Genomic DNA, 18,596 nt, shown 5'->3' on the forward strand with positions numbered 1-18,596 from the left:
TCCAGGTCCCATCTCGATAATTCAAATAGGCTACCTGGCTGATGTGGGTGTATGCTGGGGAGGATGCAACTGTGTGTGAGGAGGGGGATCTCTGAGGACTGAGAGCCAACTTCGTGGAGACTTTAAAGGGCAGGGATGATGGAGGGTAGGAGGGGCTGGGAGCTCACGTGTTGAGGGAGGAGGCTCTCTTGGGAGTGCAGACCCAAGACTCGGCATGAACTCTGACCTGAGTTCTGGTCCACCTGTAGGGCCTCTCCCTGGGTGTCCAGGATTATGTGGGAGCTGTCTACAAAGTGTGCATGTGCGGGCCACTACAACGGAGCATGGCTGTGTGGGTCAGAGCAGCTCAGTACCTGCCCAGGCTTGGCTGCAGCGACTGGGCACAAGGCCACAGGGGGAGAGGGAAACAGAATGGACCTGCCCCCCAGCACCGCAGGACAGAGGCACAGGAGCAGGCTTTCCTCCCTGGTTTTTCTGGGAAGAGGTTTCCTTTGTCCTGCCCTGGCCCCTGCAGTTCCGAAACTCTGCTGGGGGCTAAGATGAACAGAAGGTGTTGCTGCTTCCAGCTAGGCAGAAGATGTGGGAAGCCCACCTGCCCAACTGGTGGAGGAACTATATACAGAAATACTGTATCCACGTTGGTTACCACCTGCTTGACTTACAGCTGAGGTGCACTGGACCCACTTGTACATACTGGTGGCAGCCACAGGTCAGAGAGAGAATGGCTGTTGAATTGCCCAGGAGTGAAGGGGCAGGACTTAAAAGGCTCTTGAAGCTACCCAGCACATGAGAGCAGATTTCTTCTCCTGTAGCTGCAACAGAAATTCTGGAAGTGGATTGAACTACCACCAAAAATCCCTGTATTTTATTGATTTCCACCCCGTTAGGTCAACACAGATATACGGTGCTGTCATAAATATAAAGGGAAGGGTAACCACCTTTCTGTATGACAGGTTTCAGAGGAACAGCCGTGTTAGTCTGTATTCGCAAAAAGAAAAGGAGTACTTGTGGCACCTTAGAGACTAACCAATTTATTTGAGCATGAGCTTTCGTGTTACAGTTTCCACGGTAAACATCTGATGAAGTGAGCTGTAGCTCACAAAAGCTCATGCTCAAATAAATTGGTTAGTCTCTAAGGTGCCACAAGTACTCCTTTTCTTTTCACCTTTCTGTATACAGTGCTATAAAATCCCTCCTGGCCAGAGGCAACATCCTGTTACCTGTGAAGTGTTAAGAAGCTCAGATAACCTGGCTGGCACCTGACCCAAAGGACCAATAAGGGAACAAGATACTTTCAAATTGGGGGGGTGGGGTGAGTGTGGGAGAGAAGGGAGGGAAGGCTTTTGTTTGTGCTCTTTGTTTACGTGTTTGTTCTCTCTTGGGACAGAGAGGCCAGACAGAAATCCATCCTCTCCAACCCATCCTAAGCCAAGTCTCCAATATTGCAACCAGTAGAGGTAAGACAGGCAAAGCGGATTAGTTTATCTTTTGTTTTACGTGAATTTTCCCTGTGTTAAGAGGGAGGTTTATTCCTGTTTTCTGTAACTTTAAGGTTTTGCCCAGAGGGGGATCCTCTGTGTTTTGAATCTGAATACCCTGTAAAGTATTTTCCATCCTGATTTTACAGAGGTGATTCTTTTACCTTTTCTTTAATTAAAATTCTTCTTTTAAGAACAGGAGTACTTGTGGCACCTTAGAGACTAACCAATTTATTTGAGCATGAGCTTTCGTGAGCTACAGCTCACTTCATCAGATGTTTACCGTGGAAACTGCAGCAGACTTTATATACACACAGAAATCATGAAACAATACCTCCTCCCACCCCACTGTCCTGCTGGTAATAGCTTATCTAAAGTGATCAACAGGCACAATTGGCAACGGGCTTTGTTGCAAGGATAAGTTCCTGGGTTAGTGGTTCTGTTGTGTGGTATGTGGTTGTTGGTGAGTATTTGCTTCAGGTTGCGGGGCTGTCTGTAGGCAAGGACTGGCCTGTCTCCCAAGACTTGTGAGAGTGTTGGGTCATCCTTTAGGATAGGTTGTAGATCCTTAATAATGCGTTGGAGGGGTTTTAGTTGGGGGCTGAAGGTGACGGCTAGTGGCGTTCTGTTATTTTCTTTGTTAGGCCTGTCCTGTAGTAGTTGTATCCTTGCAACAAAGCCCGTTGCCAATTGTGCCCACATATCTATTCAGGGGACACCATCACAGGGCCTAATAACATCAGCCACACTATCAGAGGCTCGTTCACCTGCACATCCACCAATGTGATCTATGCCATCATGTGCCAGCAATGCCCCTCTGCCATGTACATTGGTCAAACTGGACAGTCTCTACGTAAAAGAATAAATGGACACAAATCAGATGTCAAGAATTATAACATTCATAAACCAGTCGGAGAACACTTCAATCTCTCTGGTCACGCAATCACAGACATGAAGGTCGCTATCTTAAAACAAAAAAACTTCAAATCCAGACTCCAGCGAGAAACTGCTGAATTGGAATTCATTTGCAAATTGGATACTATTAATTTAGGCTTAAATAGAGACTGGGAGTGGCTAAGTCATTATGCAAGGTAGCCTGTTTCCTCTTGTTTTTTCCTACCCCCCCCCCCCAGATGTTCTGGTTTAACTTGGATTTAAACCTGGAGAATGGTCAGTTTAGATGAGCTATTACCAGCAGGAGAGTGAGTTTGTGTGTGTATGGGGGTGGGGGGGATGTGAGAAAACCTTGATCTATGCAGGAAATAGCCCGACTTGATTATGTAAAGAGTTGTCACTTTGGATGGGCTAGCACCAGCAGGAGAGTGAATTTGTGTGGGGGGGTGGAGGGTGAGAAAACCTGGATTTGTGCTGGAAATGGCCCACCTGTTGATCACTTTAGATAAGCTATTACCAGCAGGACAGTGGGGTGGGAGGAGGTATTGTTTCATGATTTCTGTGTGTATATAAAGTCTGCTGCAGTTTCCACGGTAAACATCTGATGAAGTGAGCTGTAGCTCACGAAAGCTCATGCTCAAATAAATTGGTTAGTCTCTAAGGTGCCACAAGTACTCCTTTTCTTTTTGCGAATACAGACTAACACGGCTGTTCCTCTGAAACCTTCTTTTAAGAACCTGATTGATTTTTCATTGTTCTTAAGATCCAAGGGTTTGGGTCTGTGTTCACCTGTACAAATTGGTGAGGATTATTATCAAGCCTTCCCCAGGAAAGGGGGTGTGTAAGGCTTGGGGAGATATTTTGGGGAAAGATGTCTCCAAGTGGGCTCTTTCCCTGTTCTTTGTTTCGCTTGGTGGTGGCAGCGTACTGTTCAAGGACAAGGCAAAGTTTGTACCTTGGGGAAGTTTTTAACCAAAGCTGGTAAGAATAAGCTTAGGGGGTCTTTCATGCGGGTCCCCACATCCGTACCCTAGAGTTCAGAGTGGGGAAGGAACCCTGACATGGTGGCAGAGCAGTGGGATCACTTTGAACCAGAGATCATTCTGAACCAAAAGCACAGACCTGAAGAGGTTGTTTTGTTTTTTTTAAGTTGAGAGCAGCTAGAGGGTTTTCTGTCTATTTGCCTGGAGACAGAGGTGTTAGTTTTTTTACAAAGGGATTTTTCTTTTTTGAGCTGGAGTTTTCTCTATCTAAAGGCAGGGCAGTTAACTTCTTCCTGCAGGGAAATTCACAAGTCTCCCTCCCCTGAACTTTCAGGTATAGCTAGAGTTAAGCACAAGAAAGCAGGAAAATGACTACCAGTGAAGCAGCTAATAAACTAGAGCAAGCCAGAAACAAAGCTGAAGAGAAACAAAAAGAGCATGATAGACAGATGGCCTTAAAACGCTTGGTGGTGGCAGCATACTGTTCAAGGCGAAGGCAAAGTTCGTACCTTGGGGAAGTTTTTAACCAAAGCTGGTAAGAATAAGCTTAGGGGGGTCTTTCATGCAGGTCCCCACATCCGTACCCTAGAGTTCAGAGTGGGGAAGGAACCCTGACAGGTGCCAAACTCAGAGCTGGTGAAACTCTGCCAGAGAGACAGCTGCCAACTCCAAATCTGAATGAGAAGTATTCAAACCACCACCAATAAGGATAACCTGTTTTAAAACCTGTAAACATCCTCTCCCTTCCCTCCAGTAGAGGTCACTGTATAACAGCAATACCCAGGACTTAAAAGACAACTTAGTCATTCTGTAGTTCATTGCTATAGGGTACATATTCGGAATCAACTGGAGTGGAGTTATGAAACTTGCCTATACCGCACACAGCCAGAACTAAAGGGTAAAACTTCACAACTAGGATGGTTTTAAATATGATAAAGCTTTACTAGGTTGGCTAACACAGCCCTTAGAAACCTATTGCTCTGCATAGCAATACGGTACCAAAGGTACGCCTGTTATGATTAGATCTTTAGGTGGCGAACATCAAACATTGATTTTACTTTACATGGAAACCGACAAAAAATATTTCCATTGATATAATTGAAATTTACAGATAGGCAAAGTCAGAAAAATACTGCTTGAGAACTTATTCGAGTTTGATTTCAGGTTATTTACTTTGTATATTTTGACATGTGATATTGACAATTTGTGTTTTTGAATCTCAGTGTCTATAGCTGTTCAATAATTATCTGACCCACCTCCCCACTGTCTGATAGAAATGGACAGAACTCTTTAAAAATACTGTAGAAATTATCAAAAAATTAAAAACCAAATTCTACCAAACCTAACCACAGGTCAAAACCCCCCTGTCATTTAAAGAGGCTCATTGTAGTTTTAACTATTTCTGTACTTGTAATTAATTTTAGGCAGTACCTGGTCACAATATATTTCCTGTTACAGAATGTGTCAGACTTTCCTGGAAACAATGGCATTCTTTAGTTTTCCTATTCCCCTGCAACATACAGTATTTCTTTTGTAACAAAATATCAGCTTCTAAAATAATGTTGAGACATAAATAAAATAAAAGCACATTAGGTATTAGATAATCTCTTCTCTCCCCTCACCCATAGCCCCTTTTCTTTCCTCTTCCTATCTCCGCACTGGACTTTTGGCTAAGCTTGAATGGAGGGGAACAGACAGGTTGAAGCAGCCTGCTTGACATATGGTTGAGTTCTTTCAGCTTACCCTGAAAATAGAAGGACTTCAATTAGCACCAGTTAATTAATGGTTTTCTTCTATTATTCTGAGTTTAAATACAAAATTAAGTTTTCACAAAAGATGGATGTGGCACTCTGCCTCTGTTCCACTTGTTGATTGCATTGAGGTGAACAGCACATTAATTAGGGAGTAGAGCAGAACACAGCTAATGCAGCCAGAAATTATATAGGATGTGTATTCTGGTGGTTCAATTACACATCACTAGACAATGAAGTAACACTTGTATGTTCAAGGATACAGCTGTGGTTATGGTTTACTTACATAATAAAGATAACTTTAAATAAATTGAAGACTCAGCAGATGAGAAAAGACCAGCATCAATACACAGTATAAAACAAGGTGAAACAGCCAATGGTCTTCTCTACTTCCATTGTTTCATCTAGTTAGAATGAAGTTTCTCCCTAAATGAAAACAGACTTCCCCGAAGACCAAAGCTTGGTTGTTTTCCATTTCTTTTTGATTTATTTGGAACCTGACAGGCTATATAAATGGATTCTAGTATTGATCTATTTTTAGTGTATCTAAGTCACTTCTGTCTTAATCCTACAAAAAACAAAGTACCAAACTTTAACAAGGGGGAGAGGTGGTTCAGTGTGGAGAGAAAGAAAAGTGCATTTATTAATAAAGCCAGGCTTGTTTCCATAACTATGGATTTGTCTACAAGGCAAGACCCTGCATGGCAAGCCAGGGTGTGTGGATCTACTGTGCACCAGCTTGCTGCCCAGTTAACATCCCGTGTGGACACTGCTAAAGGATAGTGAAAATCCCAGAGAACTGTATGGCTAATGTGATAAATACAGTAAATTGGTGTGTAGACAGGTCCTAGCTCTGCCTTGCACTCCAAGGGGTCTTTTCTGTGTAATTAGCAGACCAGTTGGGTGGCTCTCAATATACCACCACACATTAAGTGTCTACAAAGGAGCAAAAAATCCTGTGGCAAGATTCCCAATGACAGGGCAGGTCATGCTGGATATTGTCAGTAGCACAGAGAAGCAGTTCTTCTTCCCTCTAAAATGCCATTATGCTAGACCTGTCTCCGGCAGACATTTAGTGTGCCAAGAGAATGGAGGACTATTTACATTTATAAACTAAACCAAGTATTCAATTTGTACCAGGAACGCTGGGATCTTGCTTCTCAGGTATTCCTGCACCAAAACCCGCATACAGGTAGTCACACAAAGCAGAGAACCCGTTAATTACAAGGGAAGACATATGAAGTACACCAGGAACAGCCCAATCATCTCAGCCAGCTGCTCACTGGCTCTGTAGCCTGTATGAAATGGCAAGTGAAAGCAGGTAATCCCCAACCAGGAGTGAGGGAGGGGCAGGGAAACAGGAGTTGGAGACTGAAATTCTATATACCAGTGGTTCTCAACCAGGGGTCCGGGGCCCCCTAGGGGACCTCAAGCAGGGCCAGCATTAGACTTGCTGGGGCCCAGGGCAGAAAGCTGAAGCCCAGATCCCTGAGCCCCACCACCTGGGACTGAAGCCTGAGCAATGTAGCTTCATGGGGGCCCCTGTGGCATGAAGCCCCAAGCAATTGCCCTGCTTGCTACCCCCTAATGCCGGCCCTAGCTTTTATATGCAGAAAGCCAGTTATTGTGGCACAGGTGGGCCGTGGAGTTTTATAGCATGTTGTGGGGGCCTCAGAAGGAAAAAGATTGAGAACCTCTGCTATATACCATGGTCTCTAACTCATATACACCCATGAACTTGTGATGCAGCAGCTTGAGGATGAGAAATAGTCAGCAAAAGGGGTAAGGAGTACCTTTCCCCTTTTCACATCCTAGTCTCACCGGAGAACAAAGCAGCACCAAAATAAGGGAATTCCTCAGACAGCAACTAGCCCGATCTCTGTGGACTGTCGCAATGAACAGATACTAATGGTTCTACAAGTTACAAAGGAGAGGTTTGCGCCAGTAACAGAAAAATAATGATCTCCTGGTGACCTTTTTAGGGGACTTTTCAGTTTGTCTAAAGAATAATCAGCTCTATGAAAGTTTGTCCTCAGCCAACTTAAATGTTTATTGCTGTAGAAAACAAGTGACACACTTTTTAGAAAGGACCATTTAATGAAAAGGTTATGTTTGCATGTTAATGCTTTATATAAATATACAGGGTTAAAACTTAGTGGGAAACATTAAAACATTCAAGTAAACAAGATAAACTCAATAAAAATTCTCTCCTTTTCCATGACAGCCTAATGAACAAACATACTTCTGGGATGGACTGGAAATTCATTCAAGATCTGCAAGCAGCACAAATTTTCCCCACTGGGTATAAAATTATAAGGTGTGTGTATGTGGAGGGGTAATATTATCCAGTGTTCATGATTTAAAACAGGCTCACCCAAACCAAAGGCCGTCACTGCCCTAATGATTCAGTCACCGTTTTCTTTACCTAGCAGGGCCTGTGTATTCTAGTGATTCCCTTGCTGGCACAGAAGAGTATGGTAATGGCATATTTCCTACTTTTTCATCCAGGTTCAAGTTCCTAGAAGGCTTAATGTCTTCCAGTCTCATTATCAAACAGATAGCACATTACGGAACCCAGATGCACCACCTGGCAAGCTACTGGGGGTTTCATTATGTCACATAGGACTGGAAACACTGATGTAGATCTGGCACACATGCTGCCAAGGCAGTGAACACAAATCACAATTGGCCTGGGGGAGGGAAGTAGCAGGAAAAAGTTGACGTGAGGTATTAGTCTCCTAAGTATTTACTATGGAGGACCGACAGCCACACAGATGAAACAGCAGCTGAACTCATCCTAGCATTCTAACTCGTCCAATGTTTGCGGCAGAGACTCTCTCAATAATGTCAATGGAGAATCCATGGGGTAATTAGACACCAATTTAAATTAATTTGAAACATTCAGCACACTCACTACGTGCAGAACACTAAGCCTGATCTATATCTTACAGACTTGGCTCTGTCTCTTCTACTCTTCTTAACACTTGAGTTTAGAGATTTGCCATATCATTACACTTTTCTTTAATAAAGTTTTACAAGCTGAAGAATAAACCTAAAAAATGTCAGTGAAAGTCCTAGTAGAGAGAGCAAGAACAGCTGAGCTGTACATACTCCCTGATCTTGCTCTACTTGCTCTCAGATTAAAATTGTAAAAATAACTGAACTATGTGCAAGAGGGACTGTGTCCTGTCCCCCAACAATCCAACAACAAAAGATCCCTCGCTTCATTTTAGCTACTGCAAGTGCAAAGGGCAATTCAAGTTTTCCTAACAATCTCCAAAACAGAAATTCAGCTTTAAAAAACAAACTAAAAACCCCACCAAAACCCAAAAACATTTAAAACTCTCCAAATGAGTTTAAAAACAAAAGAATCTGCCCAGGAAGGAACAGTTTCATCAGACCATGGCATGTTTTACCCACAAGTATGAAAAAACAAAAAGTATTAAATAAGAACCTACATGTCCTAAAAACTGAGAAACTTCTATAGCTACGTCTGGACATCTTCAACTGTTCTCATCTTCCATAATGGACACCAGGAATGTTTATATTTTATAGGTTATTTCTTTGAAGTGCCTCACAAAGGTTTTGATTAGCATCTGGTTCCTCAGTCATCACTTCCACAGCTTCCCACTCCCCAGACCTGCTGGATTTTTTAATGGCATCTACTACACTTTGCATATAGAGACCATCTTCAAAAGAGGCTGCCATGGAGACTGGTTTGTGATCCCATGTCCGACGGTCTTCCTGGTCTTGGAAAGACAGTCTCAATGCTTGCACCATGTACACCATTCCTTTCAGGTACAGCAAGGGGATGTCTTTAAATCCCTTGTCCAGAAGGCCAGTGTTGATGGTCAGAGAATCTGTAAGCAGTAGTTCCTCTTGGAGTGCTGTATTCTTCTGCCCATACAAGTCTGTCCCACGAGCGATAAGACGACCTGTGGACCCAACAATCATGACTTCGTGAACAAATGACCCAGGCATGTTAAAGTTGAGAGTCACAGTGCTACAGACACCTCCAGTCATAAGCATCTGAAAAAAGCAAAAGTCATCACTAGTGACATGACGGATTCCACTGATAGCTGCGTTCTGCTTCACAAAAGTCTTAAGCAAGCCATGGACCTTCTCTGCCTTCCTGCTGGTTAGATGAGTTAAGAGGTCTATAATATAGGTGCCCATTGTGTGCAGTCCACCTCCTCCCATTAACTCATCACAGATCCAGTTGTACTTGTGGTTGAGCAGGCTTCCCCAGTACACTCGCACATCACAGATCATCACATTGCCTATGTAGTGTTCTTCTATTAACTGCTTCATTTTGACAAAGGCAGGTAAGAAACGGAGGACATTACCAACAATGCTCATCAGCTTGGGGTAATATCTGGCAGCTGTAACCATTCTGAAGGCATCCACAGAGGTAGCAGATTTCTCACAGATCACATTCTTCCCAATACCTGCAGACAACAAGAAAGACGTGAAAATTCTTCCATAGAGGCAAAATTCTTCCATGGAGGCAAAATATTGCTTTGAAGGCACTTTGTTTGTGCCATTAAGCTAAAGGCACGTATCAGATTCCATTTCATTTTTTAAAATTACTAAATAGCGTCAACTGTTTTGTCTAGAAGCATGTGCCAAGATAAAACATACAGAGCATTGTCAACAATCACTGGAAAGGGTAGGAATAAATGGTCAGTTTTCACAATGGAGAGAGGTAAATAGTGGTGTCCCCCAGGAATCTGGACAGGAACCAGTGCTGTTCAACATATTCATAAATGATCTGGAAAAATGGGTAAAGAGTGAGGCATGTAGCCCAGTGGGATAGCTTGCCTTTATTATATTCATTGTTTTGCATTATATTCTGCTTTGCATTATTTTCAGCAGTAATGCAAGAAATCTACAGGCCTGTATCCTGTAAGACATTAGCTTCAACAGGTTAGCATAAGGCTTGAGGCCTACAAACTTTGAACAGATAAACGGCCCAGTGAAAAACCCCAAGTATTTAGGGAGCTGAAAATAGTGTTTAAGGAGAAGTTCTGACCATGGGTACATGATTCAACTACAGAAGTGTCCTGGAAACGAACTGATGTACATAACCAGTACATAAGATACATCTAATGCTAGCCTGCTTGCTTGCCTATATCTCTATAAATATAAACAAACAAACAAACAAACAGACTTTTCTTATAAGTTTATGGGTTTTATTAGTTTTATTATAATAGGTTTATATTTTGGCTGTAACACAAGGGACCTACAAGCCACATTTTGTATGTTAAGCTAGGACAAAGTTAGCATACATATGTTTGAGACCTTTCAACTAGAGATGGTGATGAAATAAAGCATAAGGTCCATATGTGGCTGCGACCTTTGCAATAGCTAGATACAGGATGCATTGAAGCAGGTTGGCATAAGGCCTTTCCTAAATTCATACCCTTTTAAACTTAACAGGTACCACAAGTTGGAAAGAATCAAAATGACTGGTTAGGACAGAAATAAAAATGTGATACCTAACCACAAAAGGGCCATGGTAATGAACTGATGTATATAATAAGAAATTGAGATCATTGATATACTAACCTATAGGAAGAAGACACTCCAACATTAGTAAGGTGAGGAAATACAAATAAGGAAAAGGGGAAAAATCCCCTACTGAATATGCATCAAACATAGAGGCGTCAGTGTAACGTATTATAAAAGTGGCATCCCAGCCTGGGGGTGGTAGAAGACAGAGATGCAGTCCTTGGGAAGTGCCAGAATGAGGGGAACTGGTGATGATAGGGAAGGTGATGGTGATGAGGAAGCTGATGGCTGACATTTCAGGTTGTTCTACAGAAGATGGTGAGAGTATATTGATGTGCAGATGTACATTCTGTCGTATCTCTATCTATCTTACTAAGTTGGAGTGTTTGTGACTGTGCTAAATGTATTAAACTATATTTGTAAATATAAAAGAGTTCCTATAGTGTGAAACCTATAGTGTGAGTGTTACAGCTATGCACATCAGGGTTCGCAACTATATAATAATTTAAATAATACTGGGCCTGATCTTGGGACAAGAACCTGTCAACCCTCAAAGTGATAACTGGGGATTCGTAAGTAATCAATATAATTAATACATAATCTAAAGATGAGGCAACAGATGGCAAAATTTACAGACAAGACAAAATCACTCAGGAAAGTTAAGTCCAAAGCAGATTGCGAAGAGTTACAAAGGGAGCTCACAAAACTGGGTGACTGGGCAATAAAATGGCAGATGAAATTCAATGTTGATAAATGTAAAGTAATGCACATTGGAAAACATAATCCCAACCATACATATAAACTGATGGGATCTAAATGAGCTGTTACCAACCAAGAAAGATCTTGGAGTCATTGTGGAGAGTTCTCTGAAAATGTCTGCTCAATGTGCAGTGGCAATCAAAAAACCTTAACAGGATGTTAAACACTAGGAATGGGATAGATAAGACGACAGAAAACATCATAATGCCACTGAATACACCTTGAATACTGTGTGCAGTTCTGGTCACCCCATCTTAAAAAAGAAATATTAGAACTGGGAAAGGGACAGATAAGGGCAACAAAAATGATGAAGGGGATGGAATGGCTTCCGCGTGAGGAGAGAGTAAAAAGACTAGGACCGTTCAGCTTGGAAGAGAGACGTGGTATGAGGGGTGGTATGAAAGAGCATATAAAAATCATGAATGCTGTGGAGAAAGCGAATAAGGAAATGTTATTTATGCCTTCACATAACATACAAACCAGGCATCACCCAATGAAATTATGGGCAGCACATTTAAAACAAACGAAACAAAAAAACCCCAAACAAAACAAGAACAAAAAAAGAAGTGCTTCTTCACACAATGCACAGTCAACTTGTGAAACTCGTCGCCAGGGGATTTTGTGAAGGCCAAAACTATAACTGGGTTAAAAAAAGAATTAGACAAGTTCACAGAAGAAAGGTCCATCATGGCTATTAGCCACGAGAGTCGAGGATGTAATCCCATATTCTGGGTGTCCTTAGCATCTGACTGCCAAAAGCTGGGAGTGGACAACAGGGGATGGATCATTCAACAATTGCCCTGTTCTGTTCATTCCCTCTGAAGCACTTGGCACTGGCCACTGTTGGAAGACAGAATACTGGGATAGATGAACCACTGATCTGACTCAGTATGGCTGTTCTTATGTTCGTTTGTATGTAATACCCACTTTCAACATACACTTGGATCCTTCACCCTATTCCTTGTTATGTGTACACATGTGCATGACATGCAAGTTCATAGATTACAAAATAGTATATAGCACATACAATTCCACTGTAAACTTCAACCAAACTCTCCATTCTCTATCATTCAACAGCATAGTTTCATCCTTATCCCAATGCCTATTCTGATGAAATACTGAGCAGTAGCTCATCGTTTAATATTAGAGATCTGCCTAAAACCTGAAAACATTAACAGGTGTCAGACTCAAATTTCAGCATTTTGGGCATAAGAAATAAAAAAAAAAAGTAAGGCAAGTGACAGCAGCCATTTGTCTTAAAGCCCTTCCACACTTGGAGTGGATTCTGGTTCTTATCTCAGAATGTCCTTGCTTTTCATAGATTTTATGGTCAGAAGCGATCAAAGTAATCATTTAATCTGTCCTCTTGCAACACAGGCCATATAATTTCACCTAGGAATTCCTGCATCAAATCCATTAACTTCTGACTGAGCTAGAGAATATATTTTAGAAAGATAGCCAGTCTTGATGTAAAGGCTTCAAGTGACAGAGAATGCACCACATACCATGGTAAACTGGTTAATTACCAAAGGTTAATTATCCTCCACTGTTAAAAATGTGCACCTTACTTCTAAGCCTGAATTTGTCAAGCTTCAGTTTCCAGCCATTCAAATTTGTTATGCCTTTGTCTGATAGATTAAAGAGCCCTCTACTAGGGAGCTCCTCCCCTGTACAGGCACTCAGACCATGATCAAGTCAACTCTTAACCTTCTCTTGGATAAACTAAACAGATGATTGTTCTTTAATCTCACTGAAGGCAGATTTTTTAGACCTCAAAAACTTCTGTGGGTTTTAGTTAGACCCTTTAACAATAAATCCATGTAATCCAGGTTTTCTAAACTTTCCAGACACATTTAAACAGACTGATTCCTCTTGCCCAATAGGAACAATAGGAACAGAAATCAGCACTTGCCATTATATGTCTAATTCAAACCATGAAAAGTTTTACAACAAAGTTAAAGACTCTTCTAAAACGTTATTTCTAATAAATACACTTAGGGACTCATCAGTGCAAATATACTACTGCAATAGTGTCCCAACACACTAGTCACTGGTAGTCATCTGAAAGAATGTAAACACCTCTTCGCCAAATAGCAAATTCTTGCGCAGACACAGAGTGGTAATCCAAATATTCTTCAGGTTTCTACAGTTTTAAGTCTCTTCCAGAAGGAACTGAATAAATGCAACTTTAGTTAGTTATGGATAGAAACAAGACAGCACATCTAATGATCAAAAGGCTTTTCAGCAGTTGAAACACGATTCTAAAAGCTGCTAAAAATGGCATTATAGGGCTCCATGTTTTTCTTCCCAATATAAATGGGATTATAGGGCTGTCAGGGTTCCCTCCCCACTCTGAACTCTAGGGTACAGATGTGGGGACCCGCATGAAAGACCCCCCTAAGCTTATTTCTACCAGCTTAGGTTAAAATTTCCCCAAGGCACAAATTCTTTGTCCTTGGACAGTACACTGCCACCACCAAGTGATTTAACAAAGAATCAGGGAAAGGACCACTTGGAGTTCCTATTACCCCAAAATATCCCCCCAAGCCCTTATACCCCCTCTCCTGGGGAGGCTTGAGAATAATATCCTAACCAATTGGTTACAAAGTGATCACAGACCCAAACCCCTGGGTCTTAGGACAATAGAGAAGTCAGTAAGGTTCTTAAAAGGAGGATTTTATTTTAAAAAAAAAAAAAAAGGTAAAAATCACCTCTGTGAAATCAGGATGGAAACTAACTTTACAGGGTAACAAAAGATTCAAACACAGCAGAACTTCCTCTTGGCTTAGTTTCAAAGTTACAAAAAACAGGAATAAACCTCCCTCCAGGAAAGGAAAAATTCACAAGCAAAAAACAAAAGATAATCTAATACGCCTTGCCTGGCTTTTACTTACAATTTTTGTAATATGAGAGACTTTTAGGATGGTTTATAGGAGAAGGAGTTTTCTGACCTGATGCTTCTCTGCTTCCGAAGAGAACACACAACAAATCCTCCCCCCGCAAGATTTGAAAGTATCTTCTTTCCCCATTGGTCCTTTTGGTCAGGTGCCAACCAGGTTATTTGAGCTTCTTAACCCCTTACAGGTAAGGAGGCTACTGTTAGCTGTATGGTTATGACAAGGGCTCCATGTTTTTCTTCCCAATTTCTGTTTCAAAAGGTGCTCAGATTACAAGTGAACAACTGTTGAGTTTTTTCCTGACTGCCAGATGTGCAAATTCAGCCTGGGATCTGAGTCAAACTAGGCCCTTTCTATCTTATACACAGTCACCAGTAACTCCACTGCCTTGAATGGGCTTGTACTCACCAACTACAGCACAGTAAATAACTCATTATATGCCAAGAGGAACAGAATCCACTTCACTCACATTTAGCCATATTGTCTCTGCAGGGCTCACAGGAAGAAAAACAATAAAGACTCAGTTTTGTCACTAAAGGATCAGCTCTGACTCTGAATACACAGCCAGTCTAGTTCTTGTGCACAAGAAGCTGCCTTCTTTAGACTTACTTTTCTGAGTGGATCCATACTTCAAATCCTTTGTTACTTAGACAGTGAACAAGGAAACACTAGTCTCAGTTATGTTCATATCCCTTTAATTGGATATTAAAAGGGAGGAAGAAAAAAAATCAAATGATACCATTTCTACAACTCTTTAACATAAACAATCATTATCCTACATGTGAGAAACAAAAGCCAGGCCAAGAATTTCCAAAACAGTGTCCTGGTTAGTAAACAGACTAAATATTTTTTTAAAATCCTTTCATCTTTCTATGATTTAATCTGGTCCAAATAGGGTTTCTGCCAGTAAGGCATCTTATTTAGAAGAAGTTTATACCCTACTGAAACAATCCTAAACTGTTTTAGACCGACCAAGAAGAGAGTTTAACACTTTAGAACAAGTCAGATCGATATTTTCCTCCCCTGTATAGGGGCTAGAAATCTGAACTCTCATTTCTGGTTAGCGACCAGAGAACTAGTTAAGTCAGCTTTCTGCAGAAATCTTTCCAGTGATCAAGCATCTCTGATTTTGCTACCAGCTCTTTCCTTCCCTTCCTACAAAGAGCAGTGGCACGGCTATGGTGGACAACAGTTTCCTGGCGGTAAAATCCTGAGGTCATTGTAAGCCAGCATCTATCACAGGAATTATTAATAGGTTCTGGCTAGGCAACGTTTGTTGCCTAATACATTAATCTCCCATCATTCTACTGTAATAAATTATGCGTGTTCCATTCGGAGTTGCTTTCAGTCCCATGCAGTTTGCTTGTGTGTAGGTCACTCAGATAAAACTGTGAAAGCAGATGTCCTGTCTGCTCTGTGTGGGTATTAAAAGATGTCAAGATACTTTCTGTATGGGAAGTGATTTGTCCCTGTGTCCACTGTTGCTCACCTTACACCATCCTGCATTTCAGGGGTATGTATATGTATTGTAATGCATTTTTAATCATTCAGGTTAAAAGTTGCTATCGGAATGGAAGGCAATATGATTTGGGGGGTGGCAAGTAAGAGATTAGTATTAAGTTTACATCATGATATAGCTATAAAGATTATTTGTAACTAGCCCTAAAGCTGAAGAATGACTATTCTGATTTAATTTAGCCAGGTCTAGGAGCAACATATGAGCTCCAGAGTACCATCCAATCTTCAAGCTAAACAAAAGTATCTGTCTGCTACAGTCTTCATTAAAGGGGAAGGTGCAAACAAGTATGGGAGGGATCCTCCACCGACCGAATACTACAAAAAATAATTGAAATGACTCCTTTTGATCTGTGTACAGGGCAAGAGGCTCTCTTTGGTTGTGAAGTAGTTTCTTGGCTCACTGCAGATAATGTGTCTTGGTAAAATGTAAAAATCAATATGTTTCAGCTGAGTCTCAGTGGAGATAATTGCAGGAGATCATTGCTCTGTATAAAGAAGAGCTGCTTGAAAACTAGACAGTAGAAAACACTGTCTGGAAACGAACGCTCTCACTTCAGATCTGAAGAACAGCTCTGTCTGTGTAAGCTCAAAAGCCGGTCTCTTTCCCCAAAAGAAGTAGGTCCAATAAAAGATTTTACCTCATCACCTTGTCCCTCTCACTTTAGGAAGATAATGAAAACCGATGTCTAAATGGAGAAACGCACTTTCACAGATACTTGGAGACACTACGAAATTGTCAAAAATAATGTAAAGAAAACTGTTTAAAGAGATTAACGCAGCATCTTTCTGAGAGCGAACCCAATGCTTTAAGGTCTGAGGCCTTTGTCTGCACTAAGGAGCCCCAGCAGCCAGAAACTAAGAAGCAGAGAGTCTCATCCTCACATTCCATCTAAATTGCATCAAAACAATGTAATATTGGGCTGTTAAGACGGCGCTCCTGTCCTAAGAGTACCCACCATCACCACGTAAAGAAACAGATCTTAACATGTTTAAAGAAAACTTCTATAGCATTCCGTCTGGCAAGAAACCACTTCTCAACCATTGTGACTGTGAAATCTATACTACTTCATTGTTTTTTGCCTTTTTGGTCCCTATTTCTCTATTGTTTATCGGGTGTGGTTTCTGTCCGATTCTTTGTTTCAGTCTGCTGCATAACTAATTTTGCAAGATTTAAATCAACTACAGTGGTGGCATATGATTGGTTAAGGAAATATTTCATAATGGACTAGGATTGATGAAAAATACTGTTCCGTAGTACTTTAGTTTAAAATGGTTGGTTAAGGTATAGCTAAGTAGAACTCAAGTTTTAACTATACAAACCGGTGGGGTCCAAAAGGCAAGTTCTTTGGAACCTAACTCCAGGACACAGCCCACGATCAGAGCAGCCAGACCTTAACACACTGCCAATCATACTGTGCAGAAGCTGGAGCCCTGGATGATCTAATCTTAACTAGCCACCAAGAAAAGTTCATCTGTCTTATTGGGAGTGATGAGCACTGCATGCTTAACAAGAGTATTCTGTTTTGGTAACTATTAATAAACAGAGGTTAAGGATATTACTACGTAAGGCTCTTTCACTGGTAAAAGGCACCGCAAACCAGCAGACAATTATGCCCTGAGCCCTAGGAACTGGGAAAGGGTGTGAGTGCCTAAATTAACCGGGTTATTCCTTGAGCCCACGGAAGGGTAAAGGTGGGGTGCCCTACAATGTGAGGGTAACAGTGCAGCTACTTTGCAATATGCTCATTAATACCCATTCAGTTGTATTCCTTATGCTTCCTTCAGATGGTGTTTGCAGGGGATCACACTGCTCTGAGCTACGACTGACGGTAACGAGTTTCGAGATGCACAGGAGGATTTATGTATCCTCTGAAATGGTTATGGAGGAAGGAAAGGGGAGACAGACTTGTCCCAGATGTTTCTTCCAGGATGTTTCCTTGAAATACCTGCATCTCTCACAGTCACCTGTGAGCAAGGTAATCTTTGCGCAGGTAGCCTCCTCAGTCCCATCTCAGCAAAGTTTCCTCCTAGGTCAGATGGACTCCACACAAAGGACAGATGACAGACAGATAGCATTAGCACTAGAGACTCAAGTGAGAGCGGTATTGGGATTTGATGCTTTTAATAAAATCCCTGTCACTGACACCATGAGATTAGAAAGTGATGCACTTCCTGTTACAAAAATAAGATTCCACCAGGCATCAAAACAGGAAGAAGGGAACAATAGAAGGCGCTTTGCCTTAGAATATGGATTAAATGCACCATGACACACTTTCTCTCTGCTATCCCAGCTGTCATGCTTCCTCTCTCTTTCTAGCCTCCAAAAGGAGGTTTGTAATCCAAGCCTGGCACTAATCACATTTAGAGTTTTCAATAATCTGGTCATTAAAACAGACCCTGAGGAACACCATTACTTTCAGATCATACATACTCCATCCTCCCCCCCAGTCCCCTGTAATGCTATTTGCTTTCACATCAGCCCTTCCTAACATTAATCTCTACACTGTAGGATTCCTAAAGAAAGACTCCTGCCAGTAAGGGCCTGGGGTGCACTGGGGCTGAAAAGAGCTACCCCTGTTGTGGAATAAAAGCAATCATAGATGGACTTTGATCGCTATTCTCCTACCCATTCACCAAGTCCCAGTCTTCTCCAGCCTCAAAAATGCACCATTGCTGAGGCAAGAGCCTTCTCCTTTGTGGCACCTACCACCTGGAGCAGCTGTCTTGCGTCTTTCTGCCTCTGCACCCCATCTCATCTCAAATCTACGTCCTTTACACAAACCAATTCCTCTCCCCTAATATTCC

At 41.7% G+C, this 18,596-nt stretch overlaps 1 protein-coding gene across 3 annotated transcripts in view; it reads right to left on the reverse strand.

Annotated features, from left to right (window-relative positions):
• Nucleotides 1-4,102: 4,102 nt before the first annotated feature.
• The window catches only part of GFOD2 (Gfo/Idh/MocA-like oxidoreductase domain containing 2), a 50,164-nt gene continuing 35,670 nt past the window's right edge, over nt 4,103-18,596 (reverse strand). The window contains exons 3-4 of one of the 3 annotated variants that reach the window (XR_012154448.1): nt 8,565-9,554; nt 4,103-5,099 (exon numbers count right to left, since the gene is read on the reverse strand). Coding sequence is in view for 2 of the 3 variants with exons in the window: in XM_073307225.1 (XP_073163326.1) it covers nt 8,656-9,554 (899 nt within the window). In the remaining variant the exon portion in view is untranslated. Of the gene's footprint in view, nt 5,100-7,037; nt 9,555-18,596 lie in introns of those variants that run through there. The other 2 variants (XM_073307225.1, XM_073307224.1) reach the window with 2 other exon arrangements.

Source organism: Lepidochelys kempii, chromosome 12, assembly GCF_965140265.1.
Source record: "Lepidochelys kempii isolate rLepKem1 chromosome 12, rLepKem1.hap2, whole genome shotgun sequence".
Lineage (NCBI taxonomy): Eukaryota > Metazoa > Chordata > Testudines > Cheloniidae > Lepidochelys > Lepidochelys kempii.